The 24,314-nt window shown below is 40.8% G+C and overlaps 1 protein-coding gene and 1 pseudogene across 2 annotated transcripts; both read left to right on the top strand.

Moving 5' to 3' along the window:
- The first annotated feature begins 1,856 nt into the window (after nt 1–1,856).
- LOC120061571 lies at nt 1,857–5,482 on the top strand (annotated as a pseudogene).
- A 4,280-nt stretch (nt 5,483–9,762) lies between these two features.
- LOC120061194 (specifically androgen-regulated gene protein-like) lies at nt 9,763–22,334 on the top strand. 2 transcript variants are annotated; one of them, XM_039010806.1, is made up of 4 exons: nt 9,763–9,943; nt 15,886–16,077; nt 19,667–19,844; nt 19,998–22,334. In XM_039010806.1, exons 2-4 carry the CDS (start codon nt 15,973–15,975, stop codon nt 21,626–21,628), a joined length of 1,914 nt encoding a protein of 637 aa, XP_038866734.1. In that variant the 5' UTR covers nt 9,763–9,943; nt 15,886–15,972; the 3' UTR covers nt 21,629–22,334. The 2 variants fall into 2 exon arrangements, with proteins under 2 accessions (XP_038866734.1, XP_038866735.1); XM_039010807.1 differs by lacking the exons at nt 9,763–9,943; nt 15,886–16,077 and adding an exon at nt 16,309–16,883.
- The last annotated feature ends 1,980 nt before the right edge of the window (nt 22,335–24,314 follow it).

Consider the following 24,314-nt stretch of genomic DNA (forward strand, 5'->3'; position numbering starts at 1 on the left):
GGAAATTACATCTACTACTAAATTACTACTAGATTATAGTGATAAGGAAAACAGCATACACATTTGGCCTGTGTATTCATTTGCCTTTAACTAATCATAATTCCATTATGTCAGTGGACATACTGAACCTTGATTGAAGTCACTAGGTCACATGACCAAGGAGCTATTGACATTTTACATTTTAAAAAATTCATGTAAAATCATGTGAGATGAAAATGGACACACTAAAGGGTGTGCAATATAGAAGGGTAGTCAGTGGACATTCTGAACCTTGTTTGAGTCCATTAGGTCATATGACCAATGAGCTATTGAAATTCAACAATGTAAATAAATAATTTAAAATAGTGCAAGATGTAAATCGACCAAAAAAATGTGTACAATGTGTGTCTATGCCATCAGGTTAGCTAGAACAAGTTTTGAAAGTTTAGGAGTAATGGTTAAAAGCTATTGAAATTTGAAAAATGTGATTTGTCACTATGTTGACGGTCCCTAACTGCTGTTGGTGGCGGTAAGGAAAACTACAGGCGAATATCCGACCTGAAACTGTCTTTACCTCGGTTGTTGCACTTGGTGATCTCTGTTTCATCCTAACATCGTTGGTGCCGACGTGGATAACAATATCCCTATATACTCGCCAGTTTTAGCCTTAGCCAGCACCATCTTCAGGTTAGCCTAAACGTCAGTAGCCCTGCACCTTGGTAAACAGTGTATGATAGCTGGATGATTATTTTTAAGTCTAATACTACGGATAATGGAGTCGCCAATGGCGTTCAATTTGTCAGAGCTAATGGTGGGAGGCTTCGGCATCCCAGATCCCGTGAAGGGTGGAGGAGAGACCAGAGAGACACTGACTCTGACTCGTTGCTTAATTGGGAAAAGTTTCTGTCGGCTGAATGAGAGACACCGGTTGAGCATTCCCGACAGCGTTTCCTTCTAGAAACCATGAGAAAATTGTCCGGCTGCGGGCCTGTGCGAGGGGATTTATACTACTATCTGTACTTATTGGTGGTGTAACAGTATAACTTTAGTACGTCGCCCCGACCCGGGCGCGAACCAGGGACCCTCTGCACACATCAACAACGGTCGCCCACGAAGCATCGTTACCCATCGCTCCACAAAGGCCACGGCACCAATGTAACAGTATAACTTTAGTACGTCCCCTCGCCCCGACCTCGGGCGCGAACCAGGGACCCTCTGCACACATCAACAACTGACACCCACGAAGCGTCGCTACCCATCGCTCCACAAAAGCCGCAGCCCTTGCAGAGCAAGGGGCAACACTACTTCTAGGTTTCAGAGCAAGTGACGTAACTGATTGAAACGCTATTAGCGCGTACCCGCTAACTAGCTAGCCATTTCACATCCGTTACACTCACCCCCCTTTCGACCTCCTCCTTTTCCGCAGCAACCAGTGATCCGGGTCAACAGCATCAATGTAACAGTATAACTTTAAACCGTCCCCTCGCCCCGACACGGGCGCGAACCAGGGACCCTCTGCACACATCAACAACTGACACCCACGAAGCGTCGTTACCCATCGCTCCACAAAAGCCGCGGCCCTTGCAGAGCAAGGGGCAACACTACTTCTAGGTTTCAGAGCAAGTGACGTAACTGATTGAAATGCTAGTAGCGCGTACCCGCTAACCATTTCACATCCGTTACAGTGGCACAGACGCCGTTTCATCCTTTCCTACACCTAAATTACCCTTGCCTAACGATTGCGTCTGAAGCTGGGCTTGCAGCACGGCTATCCTCGCCATAAGGCGATCGTTCTCCTGTATATTATGAGTACAGCGACTGCAATTAGAAGACTTAATGTTACTACTAGCTTCGGCTGGTGGAGGTCGTGTAGAACCATGTCCAGTTAAAGCGTTCGGGGTGAAAAAGTTGAATGAAAAAAAAGTCGAGCGAGGGAAAAATAAAATATAAAACGGCAATTAAAAAGTAAAAACCGTAAAGTTGGCAGTGATGGTAAACGTAATAAATGGCTCAATCTACCTCTCTGCTTAATTTGATATAAGCTGGACAGAATATGTTTTTTAAACTTTTTTTTGTCACTATGTTGGTTCTTTGCTTTTAAATTATTACAGGAATATTTGTTCATCAGAGACGTATTGGTTGTGAATTGGTGGACAATGAAAAGCAAGGCCAACTCATGATAAAGGAAGTGTTCAATGGAATTGATGGAGGTGTTCTGAACTTCAACAAACTGCAGTACAATTACCATCCTATGTGGCCAGAACTTGAGTTTAATCAACAAAGGACACAGTACGTTCAAATGGGTCTTGACAAGATTTATCTCCTTATTTGCATTAAATAATTGAAGGACTACCTGAAGAAAGAGGAGAAACTCGTCATGAGAAAAGGTAGGCTTTGTGGACTATAAAAAATAAATAGTCATGCCAATGCATAAACAGTAGAACCAAATATTATTGTTATGCCATTATTATACCATGTGTAAAAAGCATCAGGAATACAACCGGAGAAAATCTACAGTTGATCCATTGATACACATTTCCTCCTCAGTGAGTCCTAGAGTAAGATTCATTTAAAAAGAAACACAGATTCTGAAGGGACCAAGAACACCTGCCTGGCCTTTCTACCACCGCCACATCAACCTCACCCTGCTGAGAGACGGACAGCCTGTGGCAGAGCATGAGCTCAAAGGGGGGCAATTGCTGCCGAATTGAGACTGGACGTACCAGCTGAGAAAGAGTCTGACAATCACTGTCCAGGAGCTGTGAGAGAGACACAACTACACCTGCACTGCCAGTCAGTATGGACAACAAGCTGGATGTCAGTTGGGGTAAGACTAGGAGCCAAGGGATGCTCTGAGATACAGTATCATCAGATTATGTGCTTTTTAACAACCATTATGGTCCACCTCTGTTAGAGGTTACAAATTACAAAGTTGTTCCAATAATAAATGTTAGTCATGTAATACTGTCATGTATACATCATTTTTCCAATTTAATGTACTGATAATATTGTGTTTGTATTCATTGACAGATCCTGATACTAGCCCAGATAGCGCCTCCATCATTCCAGTCGTCCTGGTAATGGCAGTCGTGTTAATTCTGATTGGGAGCCTTGTTGTTTTTGGCATGTGGAAGTGGAAACACGCAGGTGAGTTGGGTTAGAAGAAGAGAATGGTGGTTACAGATGCAGAAAGTGTTTGGATGCTGATAACTTCTGTATTTGGAGTGATGGGTTTCATTGGTTGAACTAATGCAATAATTGATTGAATTAGGCTGCCCTCTTCAGGTGGAGAATGGTCTTACATGGACATATCATCCATGGATTGATGAGGCATTGAAAAACTGTATGTTTGAAAGAGATGGGGCAAAAGGAGTGGCTAATACGTCTGGCTGCACATCTGACTTACTGCAAATTAAGAAATTATGTGATTGAACTCAACAAAAATAAGAAAACATTGTATTATGAAGTCAGATCAATGATATAAAGAATTACGGGAAAAAACTTTGGAGTACTTTAAATAAAATTATAGGCAGACAGACAAATTCAACTCCATCTTTCATTGAATCAGATGGCTTATTCATCACAAAACCATTTGATTTTACCAATAATTTTTATGATTACTTCATTGGCAAAGTGGGCAAATTTAGGTAGGAAATGCCAACAACGAACAGTGAGCCATCTTATTCATGCATTAAAAAACTAAGAACAGTGCAGTTTCTTGGCAATTTCTCGCATGGAATAGCCTTCATTTCTCAGAACAAGAATAGACTGACGAGTTTCAGAAGAATGTTCTTTGTTTCTGGCCATTTTGAGCCTGTAATCGAACCCACAAATGCTGATGCTACAGATACTCAACTAGTCTAAAGAAGGCCAGTTTTATTGCTTCTTTAATCAGAACAACAGTTTTCAGCTGTGCTAACATAATTGCAAAAGGGTTTTCTAATGATCAATTAGCCTTTTAAAATGATAAACTTGGATTAGCTAACACAACGTGCCATTGGAACACAGGAGTGATGGTTGCTCATAATGGGCCTCTGTACGCCTATGTAGATATTCCATAAAAAATCAGCTGTTTCCAGCTACAATAGTCATTTACAACATTAACAATGTCTACACTGTATTTCTGATCATTTTGATGTTATTTTAATGGACAAAAAATGTGCTTTTCTTTCAAAAACAAGGACATTTCTAAGTGACCCCAAACTTTTGAACGGTAGTGTACGTGTCAGAAACCACAGCTAATGAAGTCACTGAAACCCTTAACAAGGAGTTGCAGAAAGTTTTAGATTGGATGGCCAGTAATAAACTGGTCCTGAACATCTCTAAAAGTAAGAGCATTGTATTTGGTGCAAATCATTCCCTAAGCTCTAGACCTCAGCTCAATCTGGTAATGAATGATGTGGCTGTTGAACATGCTGAGGAGACTAAATTACTTGGTGTTACCTTGGATTGTAAATGGTCATGGTCAAAACATATAGATTCAATGGTTGTAAAGATGGGGAGAGGTCCGTCCATAATAAAGAGATTCTCTGCTTTTCTGACACCACTCCAAAAAGCAAGTCCCGCAGGCTCTAGTTTTGTCTTATCCTGATTATTGTCCAATCATGTGGTCAAGTGCTGCAAAGAAAGACCTAGTTAAGCTGCAGCTGGCCCAGAACAGAGAGGCATGTCTTGTTCTTCATTGTAAACAGAGGGCTAATATAAATACTATGCAACTCTTGGCTAAGAGTTGAGGAGAGACTGACTGCATCACTTCTTATTTTTATAAGAAACATTAATGTGTTGAAAATTCTAAATTGTTTGCATAGTCAACTTACACACAGCTCTGACACACACACTTACCCCACCAGACATGCCACCAGGGTTCTTTTCATAGTCCCCAAATCCAGAACAAATTCAAGAAAGCGTACAGTATTATATAGAACCATTTTTGCATGGAACTCCCTTCCATCTCATATTGCACAAATTAACTGCAAACCTGGTTTCAAAAACAGATAAAGCAACACCATACGGTACAAAGCCTCTCCCCTATTTAACCTATATATTTTGTGTGTATGTATTGATGTGTAGGCTGTGTGTGCTGTTTTTAAATGTATGTAGTTCTGTCCTTGAGCTGTTCTTGTCTATTCATGTTTTGTGTGGACCCCAGGAAGAGTAGCTGCTGCTGCTTTCGCAACAGCTAATGGGGATTCTAATAAAAAACGTTTACATGATGATTATCTTTTAATGTTTAGCATCTTTATCAACAATGTATCATTTGTGGGCAATATGACATGTCCCATTGGTGATCTACCTGTGTCAATGTGTTTTTCTAGGCTTTCCTCCATTTTCTGGACATATATACTCTGTTGCCAAAGATACTGGTACTTTGGCTCTATACCATATCATTATGGCTTGTACTCAATAATTCCTGTCCAATAATACTCCTCATATTGTGTTAACCATTCTCTTCGAGACAGAACAGAGCAACTCTTCTTTAGAGACAGAATCAACAGATTCTTGATACTACTGTACTCATAACATCTCTGCTGAAGATGAAAGGAAGTGGATGATGGTCACCTATTTCAAAAAAAAAAAGTAATAATTAATCCTCAAGCAAGCTTTGCACTCCAACAATGTCCAGGGTAACTCACTAATATGGTTAATGGCACAGGGATAGCCTAAACTGTGTAGCTGAATGTTATACAGTATGATTTCATCAACATACACATCTTTTTATTTTTTTTATTTTACCTTTAAAATATATATATACATTTTCATAAGACAAATCAAATACAATGTTAAACAATAAGTCCATCCATTGTATTGCGCCATGAACTTTTAATGATTGCTACAGTCCTCATTTAAGTCTGATATCTGTAACTGTAGCCTGTAGTGTATTGCCAGTCTTGCCGTGTCTGCCTAATATCGAAAAATGACCACAATGGAAATAAGTCCAATGAAAAATAATCTATAATTGTATTGTGTTCAATTTGATACCGTAAAATGTAAATAATAGTAAATGTACTGGCTGTATAATGTGTTTCTTAAATTGTCAAATAAATCAATCCATGCTTATTCATCTGAAATGGTTCAGAATAATCTATAATTGATGGAGGTGCAAGTTGACAATAAGGCTCAACACCCCCCATCCAATTTGAATCACTGTATTCTCTCGCTGAGTATGTGGCAGAAGGTAGATAGTGTATCACTGACCTAAGTATCCTAAAACCACCAAGGAGGATTAAGCCACCACTAATTTATAGGGATTATGCCTGTGTTATTTTGGTTAATCGTTGACCTGAAAATAGGACAAGAGAAGGACTGTACTACACAACTGCTCATGTCACTCCGAAAGGTTTATCTACTAGTTATATGCCCATAGATAAAAGTAATTACTGAGAATGTGTTGCTCTCCTCTCTCTGACAGAGAGTGTATGGTTAATGATTTCCCATCCCCCTCCCAACAGCATTCCTGCTATTCTCCAAGCCTCTCTGCGTGCGTGCGTGTGTGTGGAAATACATGCTATTCTGGAACAGCAGAGTGCACCATGTGCACACAAGACGTGTGTCAATAACACACCTCAAATAAGTCTCCTTTTATTCATTAATGTATACACAACATATTTTATTGTATATATAATATGTTTTCTGTTCCTATTAGCCTATTTGTTAGTGTGTTTAACATTATTCATGTTGATAAACAAATTATCGGCATTATAGTCTGCAGTAAGTACACTCCATAACTTAGTAGCCTACATGAGGGTGTCTGCTCGTCAAATCAGGTGGTTTCAGAACTAGGAATACAAAGCTCTGAAATCTAAACACAGAGGCACAAGTCGTCACTAGTTAATTAGTGACTGACTGAGCCTAATGTCAACATGGCTAACAATGCCATACCACTATTTCCCAAAGCTTACTCTCTGTTTTCCATATTTTTTAGAAAGGACTCTTGCAAAACACTTGACCCATGAACTTATATTTTCACCAAGAGCTTTGTCTTGATACTGTATGCATGTGTTAATACTTAAAGGTAAGTGGAAATTCAGTTCCACAATGCCAAGACAAATATTGATTTATGATTTTCCTCAATAACAGGGATCAGGTATGCAAGCTACTGTATTCCTCATACCAGCCTCATTACAGGGGCTTCTATTCTTAGACTGAACAAGGTCATTAACTACCAGTGTTTATACCATGGCATTGTTGAATACACCTTTCTGATTGGCTTGAAGGGCATTCTATAGCGTGCATTATTTCCCTTTATAAACGTGGTGGTTCGAGCCCTGAATGCTGATTGGCTGAAAGCCGTGGTATATCAGACCGCATACCAACAGGTATGACAAAATATTTATTTTTACTGGTCTAATTATGTTGGTAACTAGTTTATAATAGCAATAAGGCACCTCCGGGATTTGTGGTATATGGCCAATATACCACGGCTAAGGGCTGTATCCAGGCACTCTGCGCTTCGTATTTTGAATTCGATTTTCATGATGGCAAGCAAGGATTGATAGTTTGGTTAGCTAAACTAGCAAATCTGTTTGTTTGGTTACCACAGCAACTACTGTAGCTATCTAGTAAACTTGCTAGCTACTTCAGTGGATGTTGAACACATTTCTACCGCAAGTGAACACATTTCTAGCGGAAAATGTATTAAATTATAACCATGGTATAAAATGGATAATCAACTCTGGTCCCTATGTGTTTTCCAGAAAATAATGCAATTCTGTAGTTCAGTTCTGCTCGGTCATGGAACAATGGAACACACCTCACATGTTGTTCATTATTTTACATAGAACTCATGATAATGCCCGAGAAGCCGGTGTTTGGAGGATATTCTACAAAGGGTTGGTCAAAACAAGCATTGTGATTGGTTGAGGCGCGTTCTAAATCATAAAAAAATAAACATTTGGCACGGGTAAGCCTATGATGAAAACATTTTAGAGTGGCCTTTTATTGTCCCCAGCACAAGATGCACCTGTGTAATGAACATACTGTCTAATCAGCTTCATGATATGCCACATTTCTCAAGTGGATGGATTATTTTAGCAAAGCAGAATTGCTCACTAACAGGGATGTAAACAAATTTGTGCACAACATTTTGTGTGTATGGAACATTTCTGGGAACTTTTATTTCAGCTCATGGAACATGGGATCAACACTTTACATGTTGCATTTATATGGGTCGTGTCTCTGGCAACCTAACCAATAGAATGAACTGACATATTTTCTCAGCCAGTTGAAAGCATGAATCAGCATAATTTTTATGGATATATACAAATAAATGTCAATAGCAAAACAGGTCAAACGACATGAAATACCGCTAGTTTGCTGTCTTACCAGCTTCAGTTTGAAGTGAATGCATTAGCTGTGTAGTTGGCTACCTCCTCTGAACTGTGTCCTGACGAGAGAGCACTTTTTAAATGCCAGGCGATCATTAGCTCATTGTTATATATGTATCCAAAACACTGCCAGAGATGCGACCCAGTCGTCTTTTTGTTCTAAATCTATCGACGCGACCCAGTCATTCGTTCTAAATGTTCTGTTGCCATGATGGCTGGCAAAGTTCTTCCCTTGCTTGCTAGCTAGCCAAAGTTGGCTAACACAGTCACGTCAAACAGTGTAGCCAGAATAACAGCAAAGTAGCTGCATTTTCATTTGTTTAAACTGTCTTCTAGTGATTTTGGGGGGGATACATCCATAACAATGCGCTAATGATGTGCGATTTCGCCTGGCATAGGCCACACTGCTCAGAAGAGATAGCCAACTACTCAGCTAACACAATCACTTCAAACTGAAGCTAGCAAATGAGCTGCATTTTGTGTTTTTCTATTGACATTTCTTAGTATATATCCATAAAAAAATGTGGCTGATTCATGATTTCGACTGGCTGAGAAACTGCCAGCCTGTCTGTCTCCTCCAGTTTCCCAACACTTTCATTACCATACATAGGGACTGCTGGAGATCGAATTTCAATGTTGCAAATGTCGGAGAGGCAGACAGCAAGGTTATTACAAACCTCTGCTGTTGAAAACCAAACACTAGTCTGGTTGGGAGATAATGTCTAGATTATTTTCACCGTGTAGATCTAGAATATAAATAGCCTGGCTGAGTTGATGAGACAGTGGATTGCGCAGTCAAACGGAACAGAGTAAATACGTCATAGATTTAGCCGGTGGTAATTTGTGGATCACCATCCAGGATTGGATAACCATCCAGGATTAGACCCACCCGTTGTATAATTTGACAACAGTCATCATGGAAATATGTGTTATAATGTGTGCAGCGGAAATACTCTATGCAAAGTTATTGATTTTCATTTTTGGAATGACAACCATTGGATTTATGTAATTGCAAATCCATTGCAGTTCATGTATGTTGCATACAGTCCAACGGTTTTGTACTTCACTTAAGATATGTGCAGGTAGCCTAGTGGTTAGAGCGTTGGGCTAGTAACCGAAAGGTTGCTAGATCGGTTCCCCGATAATTTTGCCTAGTTAAATAAAGGTTAAATAAAAATAAATTAAAAAATACAAATAAATGTATCATATGTAATATATCATACCATTAGCCTACATGTCAATGAGGCCTAATAAATTATTTGTGCATAATATTCAAGTATGGATCCAGGTTCACTGAGAGTTAATAAGAAAAGATTTATAACACCCGTATTGCCAGTATTACCCCTGTGTACCTCAGTGTCATTATCCTGCTTGAAACGTGAGCAATTTCTCTGTTATCCCATTGGCTCTACCAAAGACACGGTAGATCAGATATGTGCTGATTGGACACAATGGAATTAGGGGGCGGGAGCCTCACTCACCTGAACTTCAACAAGACTGATTTGACAAGGCAGATAGGATAGTTGCACAGAAAACCGTAATTGTATTTAAATTACTTTGGATAATTTTGAAGATATCACGTTTCTTTGAGTGCAAAGTAACTTTGTGAAAAGGGAATAGTACTATTCTTCTGCTCTCAGGTGCGTTTCTCTTTTTATACTTGCATTGTCCTTTAAGTATTTAGGCTCTACGAAACGTTCAAGTTTTTATGCTTTCACGCATGAATTGACAAGGTTGGAATCCTATGCGATGTGTAGATCATCCATAGTCTATGAGGCTACACTATTCTTGGTAATGGTAATGGTAACAATATTTTACTGAACAGTTTAAAAAATATATAATTATGACCAACGTTTGACTGTTGGTCCGCTGTGGATGTGTGTTGAATACAGGTTAGCTTTGGACAGAGGCTTAATTTACATGAGTGTCATGCTGTCAGGGGCAAGGTTATTATAGTTTTGTGTTTTTATAGTCGTTTTTACTTCTATTAATTTTAATATTTGTATTTGAAATTCAGTTTAGTTTCAGTTAGTTTTCAGATCCACTTTAATAGGTTTTATTTAGTTAAAGTTTTATTTAAAAATATATATATTTATAGTTTTAGTATTAGGGACAGAAAGAACTCTATGCCTGGGAGGCTAGGAACCAGTTTTTTGTTTTTAGGGATGTAACTCCTTGCCACTGTGGGTCAGTAATGCATAAGGGGATGGGTCAGGTCATAGTGTAGGTTAGGTTTAAAGGTAGACTCAGTGAGCTGGCGAGGACGCATGAAGTAAACTGTCGAAGTGGGTCAATTTCCACATCAAGGAGCGTTGAAGCGCAAAGCTAAACTATTCAGCTGTTTTAGTCCCATAGCTAGCTGGGTCATTCCTACAATGCATGTGGTTCCTTGTTTTTTTTGCATTCTTTCAGAAAAAGGACATATATAATATATATTCTAAAATATACTGGTTAAGCTGACACTTACATTTTTTTTAGGTACATTTTCCAACCTGCATAATCCTAACAGGGTGGACATTTGGAGCCTAAATTAGCCATAGCTCTGTGAGTGAATAAGATTGAGCAGTTGAACAGGATTTTAACTTCTCTATCAAAAGTATTTGGGCATTTTTACATTTGGTAAAATGTCTCTATAATTTAGCCTAACGAGTGGACATTTATGAGTGGGACATGCAGACTAATAACATGAAAAATGGATAAAACTGAGTGTTTATATCTAGCTTTGCCCCATTGTTTTCCCACCAAAGAAATTATGACACTTCCTGAATGTGGTGTCATTGTAGGACAGGGTTGTTTTCTTAAATGGAGAATTACAACAAACTAACGAAGGAAAGTGATATCAGGGACACACAGAAAATCTAATATAAAATAATCATAAATACAATTAAAAAACGTATTAATGAGAGAGAATTTAACTAGGACTATAAATATTTTATTATTTTATGGCTTATATTTCTCGTGTGGAAAAAACCCCAGGCTACATCCACTGAAGAAAAGTGTTCAAAATGTATAACATTCAATTTCAAGATCCATATTTTTGTGTTTTTAAGGTAAAGGACACCTGACCTTATATTTAAAGCCATTTGGAATCCACATTTGACACTAAATGAGAAGTGATATTTCCTGGGGATAGAAAAGGCAGCGCATTGTAGGAATGACCCAGCTACCATGTTGTAGCAGCGTGAAGCACACCCGTACACATGCGCAGATACTCTGTGTGACTGTCTGAGAGCAAAGTCTTTCATCATGCTCATCTCGATGGTCACCGCCTTTCAAAGTTTGTTGCATTCTGGAGATAAAAATTGTCTGACTTGCTCCAACATGTTGGTTAATGGAGTCAGACAGGTGTACCGTGGGAAGGTTTTCCCATGAGAGATGATTGACACATGATTCAACATCATTATCACTGTTATGTGGTATGGTGGCAAAACCAAAGGGTGTGCTCTAATGTGAGCTATAGGTTAGTAATATGTGTCAATGCATACCTGAGATTTGCCAATTCACAAAACCACTCCCAAAGCCGGCCCAACATTGACATTATAATGGTGCAGGTGCAAACTGACTCAGTACCAAGCTTCACATTCATGCATGTTATCTGTGCAGGTTGGGAGTTGCACAACATGTTGTGAATGTCTGTTTATTTACTGTAAATCATTAACTAGTTCTTGCTCTGCCTGTCCTTCATGTTACAGGACACATATTTCCTTTTTTATCGACACAGTAAGATCATTGTCACTCATTGAAATGGAATCCAAGGCAATCACCATCCTGAATCCCACAGCTTTCAACGGTTCATAGTGCATGGAAGGGCAAGCCAGACAGTGGACACCAGTGCTACCCCTTTTCGTTAACAATGCACCTGATAGGCTCTCTCTATATTTCCCATTCTGCTTTGAAATTTACCTGAAATGCACAGAGGTACATCATCGTATAGGGCGCCAGCCAGGGCGCTTAGTTCAATGACAAACCATAGGAAGTAGGCAAAGTGACATTCCTAGGTGTATTACATCTCTGTGGTGGGTGTAGTGAGTATAAGCTTCTGTCTCTCCCACTACCGCCCTGTAGGTGTGTAGGGAGGTGCTGGGACATTCTCTTTCACTCTGTTGCTCATACCATTATGTCCTCACGGGAGGGGCAGGCAGAATACCTAATTATCAGCCTCTAGACTAACTGGGTGGGAGCCCTGGAATACTGTGTTAACAGATAGTGGGCTTTCTAGTTGGTTGTTGCCAACACCGTACTGTGTGGCCTATATTGATCCAAATGTTTCTTAAGCTGCCGTTGTTTCATTGGGTGGGGTGATATTCTGTACAGAGTGCCAGGATATATTTGGCAATAGCTTAATATTAGTGTAATTAATATATTTTGTATTAATTGTCCCAACCCAAACCCCAAGGTAATTCAGCAGCATTGTGTGGCCTGTTGACGGATCTTCAGGGTTTTGGTGGAAATAACGCACTGTAGCCTTCAATGGAAATTCACTATCATTACTGTTCCTTTCTGTTTCTGTATGTGTAATCAAATGGTCTCATGATAGAAGTCAATAAAACACACAGTTATATTGCCACTGAGTCACCTGAAAGAGTTGAGCAACAGTATAGGCTGTTAGGTCTATGTCTCGGTAAAATGAATGAAAACAATCTGAATAGTAACTGATGGTCAAATGTAATTTGATATTTTATGTTATAATGAAATTGCTATTAAAAAAACCTTCATGCATTTTATGTCAACACTAGTACATCTACAGTATTTTGACTACTGTAAAGCCTGGATGCCAACAGCTTGTTGGTGGCATGGCTTGGCATGGGGTGATGGGATTCACACAGTGCAACTTTATAAGGTTTAGTAGGAGCTTAGGTACGTCTGTAGCCCGGATAAGAATATTGTGTGGTTAAAGATCTTACACCTCTTTGCTCCAGGTGGAGCTTAAAGTCCACAACAAGACCATGCCGTATGCCGGACGCTCCTTTGCACTTTAAAGATATACAGCGCATTCGGAAAGTATTCAGACCCCTTGACTTTTTCCACATTTTGTTGTTACAACCTTATTCTAAAATTGATTAAATATATTTTTTCCTCATCAGTCTACACACAATATCGCGTAATGTCAAAGCAAAAACTGTTTTTAGATTTAAAAAAAAAAGTATTAAAAATTAAAATCTCATATCACATTTACCCTTTACTCAGTGCTTTCTTGAAGCACCTTCGGCAGCGATTGCAACCTCAAGTCATTTTGGGTATGATGCTACAAGCTTGGCGTACCTGTATTTGGGGAGTTTCTCCCATTGTTCTTTGCAGATCCTCTCAAGCTCTGTCAGGTTGGATGGGGAGCGTCGCTGCACAGCTATTTTCAAGTCTCTCCAGAGATGTTCGATCAGGTTCAAGTCCGGGCTCTGGCTGGGCCACTCAAGGAAATTCAGAGACTTGTCCCGAAGCCACTCCTGCCTTGTCTTGGCTGTGTGCTTAGGGTCGTTGTCTTGTTGGAAGGTGAAACTTCGCCCCAGTCTGAGGTCCTGAGTGCTCTGGAGCAGGTTTTCATCAACGATCTCGCTGTACTTTGCTCTGTTCATCTTTCCCTAGATCCTGACTAGTCTCCTAGTCCTTGCCACTGAAAAACATCCCCACAGCATGATGCTGCCACCACCATGCTTCACCGTAGGGATGGTGCCAGGTTTCTTCCAGACGTGACGCTTGGCATTCAGGCTAAAGAGTTCAATCTTGGTTTCATCAGACCAGAGAATCTTGTTTCTCGTGGTCTGAGATTCCTTTAGGTGCCTTTTGGCAAACTCCAAGTGGGCTGTCATGTGCCTTTTACTGAGGTGTGACTTCCGTCTGGAACTCTGGAACAGAGTGACCATCGGGTTCTTGGTCACCTCCCTGCCCAAGGCCCTTCTCCCCCGATTGCTCAGTTTGGCTCAGGTACAAAGCTCTAGGAAGTGTCTTGGTAGTTCCATTTAAGAATGAAGGAGGCCACTGTACCCATCCCCAGATCTGTGCCTCGTCACAGTCCTGTCTCCGAGCTCTACGGACAATTCCTTCGACCTCATGGCTTGGTTTTTGCTCTGGCATGCACTGTCAATTGTGGGACCTTATATATACAGGTGTGTGCCTTTCCAAATCATGCCCAATCAATTGCATTTACCAGAGGTGGACTCCAATCAAGTTGTAGAAACACCTCAAGGATGATCAATGGAAACAGGATGCACTTGAGCTCAATTTCGAGGCCCATAGGAAAGGATCTCAATTCTTATGTAAATAAGGTATTTCTGTTTTTTTTGCAAACATTTCTAAAGACCTTTTTTGCGTTGTCATTATGTGGTATTGTGTGTAGATTGATGAGGAACATTTTTTACTTCATTCATTGTAGAATAAGACTGTAATGAAACAAAATGTGGAAAAAGTCAAGGGGTCTGAATACTTTCCGAATGGCTCATTAATAGCCTCTCCTTTTCTCACTGCTTGAGCTTTGGCCAGGGCATTGTCTGTGTATCCCTCTATTGGATAAGGGCACATAGATGCTAAATAGAGAGACAGTATGCATACTATTGTCACTCCTGTACACGGATATACAGTACTGTCAGAGATGTCAAATAAAATGTGATTTGTCACATGGTTCGTAAACAACAGGTGTAGATTAACAGTGAAATGCTTACTTACGGACCCTTATCAACAATGCAGAGAGAAAAATAGTAGAAAGATAACACGTGGAATAAATACACAATGAGTAACGATAGCTTGGCTATATACATGGGGTACCAGTACCGAGTCGATGTACAGGGGTACAAGGTAATTGAGGTAGATATGTACAAATAGGTAGGGATAAAGTGACTAGGCAATAGGATAGATAATAAGTGGTAGCAGCAGCGTATGTGATGAGTCAAAATAGTTGGTGCAAAGGGGGGTCAATGCAGATGGTCCGGATAGTTATTTGGTTAGCTATTTAGCAGTCTTATGGCTTGGTGGTAGAAGCTGTTCAAGGTCCTGTTGGTTCCAGACTTGGTGCATCGGTTCCACTTGCTGTGCGGTAGCAGAGAGAACAGTCTATGACTTAGATGACTGACATTTTTGACCATTTTTACGGCCTTCCTCTGACACAGCCTGGTATAGAGGTCCTGGATGGCAGGGAGCTCAGCCCCAGTGATGTACTGGATCGTACTTTTTGAGGATCTGAGGTCCCATGCCGAATCTTTTCAGCCTCCTGAAGGGGAAGAGGCGTTGTCGTGCCTTCTTCACGACTGTGTTGGTTGTGTTGTGTGTGCGGACCATGATAATTCTTTAGTGATGTGTACACCGAGGAACTTTAGCTCTCGACCCACTCCACTACAGCCCCGTTGATGTGAATGGGGGCGTGCTCCTTTGTCTTGCTCTACCATGATATCACTGATCAAACTTTGTCACTGCTAAAAAAGTCCCGGCTTAAAAGCAATAGTATGAGTATATAACATGTCCTAATCTTTAACCACACGGGCTGTAATAGAGAAATGCCACAATTTACACAAGGGAAGCTCTGTAGAATGGATCATCATGATGATGTAATGATTTTTGCCTCAAGCGTTAAAACTTCTTTATTTTTCCCCCCCAGTTACTTCCCCATCTGGATCCATCTGTGACTTCCAGCCAATTAGCAGAGGCCCCCTGAAGCCCTGGCTCCTCCCGCTGTCCCTGTGCCATGGCGAAGAGTGACACGTGGCCAGGCGGCGTTGCCATGGAATCCTTGATCAATATGGACAGCGCTGGGAGCTATGACAGTGTGGTCAGCATGAACTCTGGCTTTGTGCGTGCAGAAGCTATTTCCTCCTTTACCCTTAACCACTAACCAGCAGAATAGCTGAGACTCTGATTTCACCGGTTTATGTTTTCTTTTGTTTATGTGCTGCACTGCTGCCATTGTGGTAAACATTTTGGAATTGATCTAGCTAGATGCAATATGTCAAAAAATGAAAGAGTGCCTTTCTCGCTCCCGTCTTGGATTTGATTTATTGACTATGAATTGATATGTTTATATACAGTAGTACAACTGTCTCCCAATGCTAAGAGTCAGTGGGCTACTGGGCTTGTTCATGTTGTGGGTGAGAGATTCAGATGTTTGTTCAGAGAGGGGCCTTTGAGAGGTTCCACAGAATGAGAGAGAAATGAGAGAGAGCGACTGCTTTGAGGACCCAGTCTGTTCATTTCAGAGCTGTTCAGTGGCCCCTCACTAAAATCCACTGCAATACATTCCTCTGGCAGTGCAGTATAGGATGAAAGCTAAAAGCTAGCCGGGAGGAGTACTGAGGTCATTTCTATTTCCCTCCCTGCTGTGTGAAAGGTAAACGTAACTTTGATCCGCGCTGTGTCTACAGTCTCACTGGGCTTCAATGTGCTGTTCAGCCTACATTAGCTGAGAGAAACAGAGAGACTGATTATTAAGAACTGAAAACCAAGCCAAAAGAGTTTGAAGGCCTTACCTAATTTTATACAAGGATATATTGTTCACAGACATACCTCCCAGCTAGCATATTTGGTTCCTTGGAAGTTGTGGAAACGTATATTTTTAGTTTCACATTGGTTGTGGGAACGAAGCCATACATTTCCTGACTGGTAAAACTGAAAGTTTTTTAAAACGTTGTGAGAACAGGTTATAGGTTATTTGGAGGTTTATGAATAACTTCCTTAACTTTCATTGAATGTTTTAATAACACTGCTAACTTAAAAGCGCAGATGGAAATGTATTTCCTTAGTCATGCAAACACATGTATTTTTTATTGTGACACGGTATCAGTGAGATTCAAACCTATATTCTTCTGTTTTCTATCCATGGAATTAATCCGCTGCGCCACCAGGATGGCGCTAGCATGCAAAAACGACAAAATTACGCATACAAAGCTGTTCATTTTAGTTTATTGAAACACACCCCATTTCAAAGGAAATAAGCACTCATTAAGATCAAGAGCTGCCAATTAGTGGGCATGGCCAACACACCTGAACACACTTAACATGATTGAGGATAGAGAGTTTTGTTGATGCTGAGAATGGAATGTACAGTACCAGTCAAAAGTTTGGACACTACTCATTTCAGGGTTTTGCTTTATTTTTACTATTACATACATTGTAGAATAATAGTGAAGACATCAAAACTATGAAATAACACACATGGAATCATGTACTAATCAAAAATATGTTAAACAAGAGATTCTTCAAAGTAGCCACCCTTTGCCTTGATGACAGTTTTGCACACACTTGGCATTCTCTCAAACAGCTTCATGAGGTAGTCACCGGGAATGTATTTCAATTAACAGGTGTGCCTTGTTAAAAGTTAATTTGTGGAATTTCTTTCCTTCTTAATGCGTTTGAGCCAATCAGTTGTGTTGTGACAAGGTAGGGGTGGTATACAGAAGATAGCCATATTTGGTAAAATAACAAGTCAATATTATGGAAAGAACAGCGCAAATAAACAAAGAGAAACGACAGTCCATCATTACTTTAAGACATGAAGGTCAGTCAATCCGGAAAATTTAAAGAACTTTGAAAGTTTTTTCAATTACAGTCGCAAAAACTATCAAGCGCTATGATGAAACTGGCTCTCATGAGGACCGCCACAGGAAAAGAAGACCCAGAGTTACCTCTGCTGCAGAGGATAAGTTAATTAGAGTTACCAGCCTCAGAAATTGCAGCCCAAATAAATGCTTCACAGAGTTCAAGTAACAGACACATCTCAATATCAACTGTTCAGAGGAGACTGCGTGAATCAGGCCTTCACGGTCGAATTGCTGCAAAGAAACCACTACTAAAGGACACCAATAAGAAGAGACGTGCTTGTGCCAAGAAACACAATCAATGGACATTAGACCGGTGGAAATCTGTCCTTTGGTCTGATGAGTCCAAATTTGAGATTTTTGGTTCCAACCGCCATGTCTTTGTGAGACACAGAGTAGGTGAACGGATGATCTCCGCATGTGTGGTTCCCACCGTGAAGCATGGAGGAGGAGGTGTGATGGTGTGGGGGTGCTTTGCTGGTGATACTGTCAGTGATTTATTTAAAATTCAAGGCACACTTAACCAACATGGCTACCACAGCATTCTGCAGCGAAATGCCATCCCATCTGGTTTGTGCTTAGTGGGACTATAATTTGTTTTTCAACAGGACAATGACCCAACACACCTCCAGGCTGTGTAAGGGCTTTTTGACCAAGAAGGAGAGCGATGAAGTGCTGCATCAGATGACCTGGCCTCCACAATCACCTGACTTCAACCCAATTGAGATGGTTTGGGATGAGTTGGACCGCAGAGTGAAGGAAAAGCAGTGCTCAGCATATGTGGGAACTCTTTCAAGACTGTTGGAAAAGCATTCCAGGTGAAGCTGGTTGAGAGAATGCCAAGCGTGTGCAAAGCTGTCATCAAGGCAAAGGGTGACTACTTTGAAGAATCTCAAATATAGTTGAGAGTTGTTTAGCTCTTTTGGTTACTACATGATTACATTCATGTTATTTCACAATGTTGATGTCTTCACTATTATTCTACAATGTAGAAAATAGTAAAAATAAATAAAAACCCTTGAATGAATAGGTGTGTCCAAACTTTTGACTGGTACTGTATATGTTTTAAAATAATATTTTTAGAACGTTCTTTGAACATTACTAAAGATTTCTTGTGTTTTTTTTAATGGAAAGTTTTGTGTTAATGTTCTCGGAACAATTTGAGAACATGACTTTAAATAAATCCATGAGGAAACCAGTAGGAAAAGTTAGTCTGAAGGACTGAAATTTCCACAGAAGAACGTTGGTTCTTAACCTTCTTGGAACAATTTGAGAACATTACTTTAAATAGAACCATGAGGAAACCTGTAACAAACGTTATGCTGAAATACTGAAATTCCCTCAGAAGAACGTTGTTTCTTAACATTTTCTAAACTCTTTGAGAACTTTTCCAACATCAAACCAGTTGGAGAACGTTTCTAGAAAATTACCAAAATGTAACCATATTCTAACATTTAGGAAAAGTTATGTTAAAGTAATGAAATACCAAGAACATGTTTTTTTTTTGTTAAGTTCCTTAAATGTGCTGAGAATGTTCCAAAGCCAAGCAACTATGCTGCACCATTCCCATAATTTGTGGGAATGTTTTATGCAAAATGACCATAGAACAACCACGCTCCCACCAAGCTCTAAGAAACATATCGTTCTCAGAACATTATGTGCTAGCTGGGCTGGCATACAGTTCTACATACAGTAGTTATGTAATCTTGATTAAAGGGTAGCAATTAATTGCATTGTTATTTTATTCTGAATCTGTTCGTACTCTACATTTCTAGTTTGTCTATGTTTATGGGTTTCTTCTTTTTGTTGTCTTTGTGTTTGTGTCCTCTTCGTGTGTGTGTGAGGCAGAGTGATGACAGTCTGGAGTACCTCTCTGTTGAGGAGCGGGCGTGCCTCATGTTTCTAGAGTCCACCATTGAGTCCCTGGAGATGGAGGAGGACAGTGGCCTGTCCAATGATGAACCAGACCCCAGCAGCCTGGTAGCCAAACATGACCACCTCTCTATCGGACAGACTAGACTGGAGGGTGAGTACGACTAAAAATAGTTTCATCAGGATTTTCCCATGCAGGACACTAAAAAATGTGTCCAGGTTTTAGGTCAGGATTGTGCGAGCCAGTTTAGCAACCTGTGAGAATTTGATAGTAAAATAATTCCTGCTGTTTCTGCCTGTCTTCTAGATGTATCAAAACTCCAGCATGACGACTCAGGAAGAGATCGGAAGTCCTATCTGAACTGCCGAGTGCCTACACCACTTCTTCTGGCAAATGGCCTTGCCAGTATCCAGCTCAAAGTCACAGGGGCAACCACCCATTCCAGTGTCCCAACTGCAGCAATTGAGCCCAAAGCCCCATTAGTAGCAACCCAGCCGAGAACCCCAGGGGCAGTCACTGATCTGAAACCCCAAAAGGTAATCACTGAACCCACAGTCCCAGAAGTAGTCACAGACCCTAAAGCTCCAAAGATAGCAACTGTGCCCAAGACCTCAGAGTTGTCTTCTGACATCAAAGCTCCTGGGTTGGCCACTATCACAAAGGTTCCGGTGGTGTCCACTGAATCTAAAACCTCCAAAACAACCCCTTCATTAGCCACGTCAGATTTACCCACAGATGATTCTGTGGACAACATGCCTAAAGGAGTCTCTGTAGACAGCAAGCCTGCGAAGTGCAACACTAAGGTTCCGTCTGAGCTGGATCTGAAGCTGATTCCCCCTCCCTCAGACTTCAGGGATGATGAGCTAGAGGAAGAGAGTGATCCTCCAGTGCCTGCAGAACTCAGAGGTCCTCTGACCTACAGTGAGCTGGAGCAACTACGCAGGCAGGTCTCCATGAAGAGAGCTGCACCAGCCTCCCCTGGAGCCCAAGATGCACCACCTTCTAAACCCTGTGTTGATCTGCCTGTCAGTACCCAAGCACTACCCTCCCCCTCAGATGTCCTACCCACCCCCATTCCTGATGCCCTGGAACCAAAGAGCCGGCCTGCTGTGGCCCCTAAGCCCAAGAGGCTTCCCTCCAACATCATCCTGAAGTCTCACAAGTTAGACAGTCACCCAGGCCCCTCGCCCATTGGCAGGTCAATGATTGACCCCCAGAAGGTGCGCAGGGAGGCCCTACGGAAGCTTGGGCTCCTGAAGACTGAGGATGGAGACTCAGGCCCTGTTGTTTCATCCAAATCCAGGAAGTCATGGGCACCCCCTCCTTCTCACAGCCTGGTTACCACCCAGACCAAAGCCTCAGCCCAAATCCCTACCCCAGCTCCAGTCCCAGCCATCACCCTTACCCCAGTTCCTGCCCCAGCACTAACTCCAGCACTAGTCCCAGCCCCAGTTTCAGCGACTACCCCAGCCCCTCCCACTACCTCAGCCCCAGTCCCCATCCCAGCCACTACCCCAGCCCCAGTCCCAGCCCAATTCAGTGACAATGCCAAAGCTCTGCCCTCACCTGCTACACTTCCTTCACCACCCAAGCATATTCCCCCTCACATAGGGGTCAAATCAGCGACTCTGGAGCGCTCCGGCAAGGGCCTGAGCAGCTACATGGTCAGTAATGCCTCCCTCAGGGCCAACCAAGGTCCCAAAGTTGCACTGTCCCCTGGCAACCTGCGCAACTCTAGACCCCGCCCCGCCTCCCTAGGAACTGGGAAAGACTTTGTGAATGTTCAGGGTGAGGCCTCCCACCCCCAGCCAGGTCATGGGGAGTCCCAGAACAAGCTGCCCCGCTCCCATGGCATCAGTGTGCTCATCTGCCCCAACAGCAAGAGTGGAGAGGACCGACGGGAGGCCCTGAAGAAGCTAGGACTGATGGGGGACTGAGGGCATGAAGAGGGGCAATGGAACTGCACCATTACAGAATCCATATGAGGGGTGAGGTCTGAGGAGGATGTTCTTAATATGGATTCCGTACAACTAAGCCATCCTCTAGTCTTTGGTCACTGGGACACTTACATTTATGGGAAGATTATTCTCCCCATAAAAATGCCTTCTTTAAAGCAATATGCAAGGAGCACTATTTGATTGATGGAGAATTACTTGGCTCTACAGACAGCTACAGTATATATTCATAGAGGGCAGTGTCTTTTTGCCTTACTGCACAGAAATGCTGTATGTACCCGAAGACTGACTTTTAATGAATATCATGATTACAATATACTACTATGAGATACTACACTAACTACAGTATGCAGTACAGTAGGTAAATGAAAGGCTGTTTGTAAACCTCATTTGACATATTCGGTAATTTTCTAAATAAAATATAATAAACTCCATGAGGGATGTTGTGTTATGAAATTGTATGGCATCCTCTTATGAAGACCAATACACAATCTGTTTTCTAAAATGGGGAATACACATGATGTTATTGTTACAGTTAAGGATGTGCCTTTATAAGTTCTCATTTCACGTAACCTTTGACAAGAATACTATTGTTTTAACTTCCTAAAGTTCCTCTAACCTCCCCTCAAAGTTATTGTTTTTTTGGGGGACCATGGCAACCAGTAAAAATGTTTTTGCTGATTTGCAATTTGACTCTGACTCAATTCAATGTGTCAAAAGACTTTGTTTGATGTAGTGATTGTCAGTTGTCAAGGAACCAAATTAAAAGGTAGAAAAATTCACTACTACATAGCGTACAGTACGTAGATAGAAGCTTCAGTCAGTCAGTGGCCAGTCAGTGATAGGAATCTGAAACATGGTTTTAGGTGTGACGCACATCACAACCCATACTAACTGGTTGCTGAGCAGCAGCCACAATGTCCAATATAGGTCTGTCAGTGGTGAGATTATTGAAATACTGATTTTATAGTTGAGAGAGTGACTTCCTGATGGTTCCTAAGATTGTATCACCTCTTAAAATTCTACCAGTTTGGGTTTATGTAGTTACTATTCATTGTCTGTCAAAATTCATCACTCTCAAACTGTTAGCGTAGCATTTAGAATTGAAAGAGAAGGGAAAGGGGATGCCTAGTCAGTTGCATAACTGAATGCATTCAACTGAAATGTGTCTTCTGCATTTAACCCAACCCCAGAAGTGGCTCATTAAGTGTTACCCGTGGCAGGACTTTTTAAACCATGTCAATGTTTTGTTTTGTAAATAGAGAATAGACCTTGAAACTATCTTCATATGAACTCTTAAATTCATACAACACTTTTAACATGATGAATATGGTATAGTGCTTTATAATATAAAATGGTTGGTCCAATGGATTTTGTTGTGAAAACAGAAGGTAAATTGCAGGTTACAGGTAGAATAACACATTGTTGATATGTGCCCTTCGAAGCAGAAGGATGTTATGTTATTTATCTGTCAGCTTCATTGGGCTCTGCCTACATATGACGTTAGGAGCGTCATAGGCCCTGGTTTGTCATGTCAACGCGTACACTGTCAACAAATCGGTGTTACAGCTGCAGTGTCAGTAGTTTCATCTGATGTGACAAAAAACTGGAGGAACCTTTCATTAACTCATATCAACCATTAACTCATATCAACCATCAACTCATATCAACTCATATCAACCATTAACTCATATCAACCATTAACTCATATCAACCATCAACTCATATCAACTCATATCAACCATTAACTCATATCAACCATTAACTCATATCAACCATTAACTCATATCAACCATCAACTCATATCAACCATTAACTCATATCAACCATTAACTCATATCAACTCATATCAACCATCAACTCATCAAACTGCAACAACCTTTCTATTCCATCTATTATTGTTCATGCTCTGTATGACTTGATTTAATGGTCATCATTTAGAAAGATTTGTGATTCAAATTTTAAACATGGTTTACACACCCTTGTTAATAAGGGATACAAAATATATCTGCTCACCATAGCATTTTGACTATGAGAATTAGGGCTGGATTCAATCTGTATCACAGAAGTATCGCAGAAGATCCGCGTTATAGCACGATTTACATGTAAAGGCATTGTCCGCAGAGATTGCATTCACAGTAAATACTGCATATGTCGTCTCAATCGGAAATTACCTTTACATTTTAATGCCGATTTTCTGTGATACGTATCGGATCCAGCCCTGAATTAAATTCTACAGCACTGGATAGAATCTCAGTACAATTTTGGATTAAATTGATGCTAGAAGGATTTTCTTGTCTGTTTCCATCCCAATTTCAAGGGTCAGTCAGAAAGACCAGTACCCAAACCCAGTACAGAAAATACTACCTGACACACCCCTTATGGATTGATTTTAAGAAAAGGTTATTGTCTGAGATGTCCTTAGTCTCATAAACATCTTTAAGGAAAAGGGCTACCTTAAGACATCAAATAATATTCGAAATTAAACTCAATTACAGTATGTTTATTTTGATGTGTTTTCATTTCACCTCTGTACATACTCTTTATTTTTTTTACTTAATTTTTTTATACAGTTGATAAAGTTACATGTACGTGTGCATCTTCATCTTTATGGGTTGAACACAGTGAATGAGCATTTTAAAGAACAAATGAGAGCTACAAGAAATGT

The sequence above is a fragment of the Salvelinus namaycush genome, chromosome 16 (assembly GCF_016432855.1).
Source record: "Salvelinus namaycush isolate Seneca chromosome 16, SaNama_1.0, whole genome shotgun sequence".
NCBI classification, from domain to species: domain Eukaryota; kingdom Metazoa; phylum Chordata; class Actinopteri; order Salmoniformes; family Salmonidae; genus Salvelinus; species Salvelinus namaycush.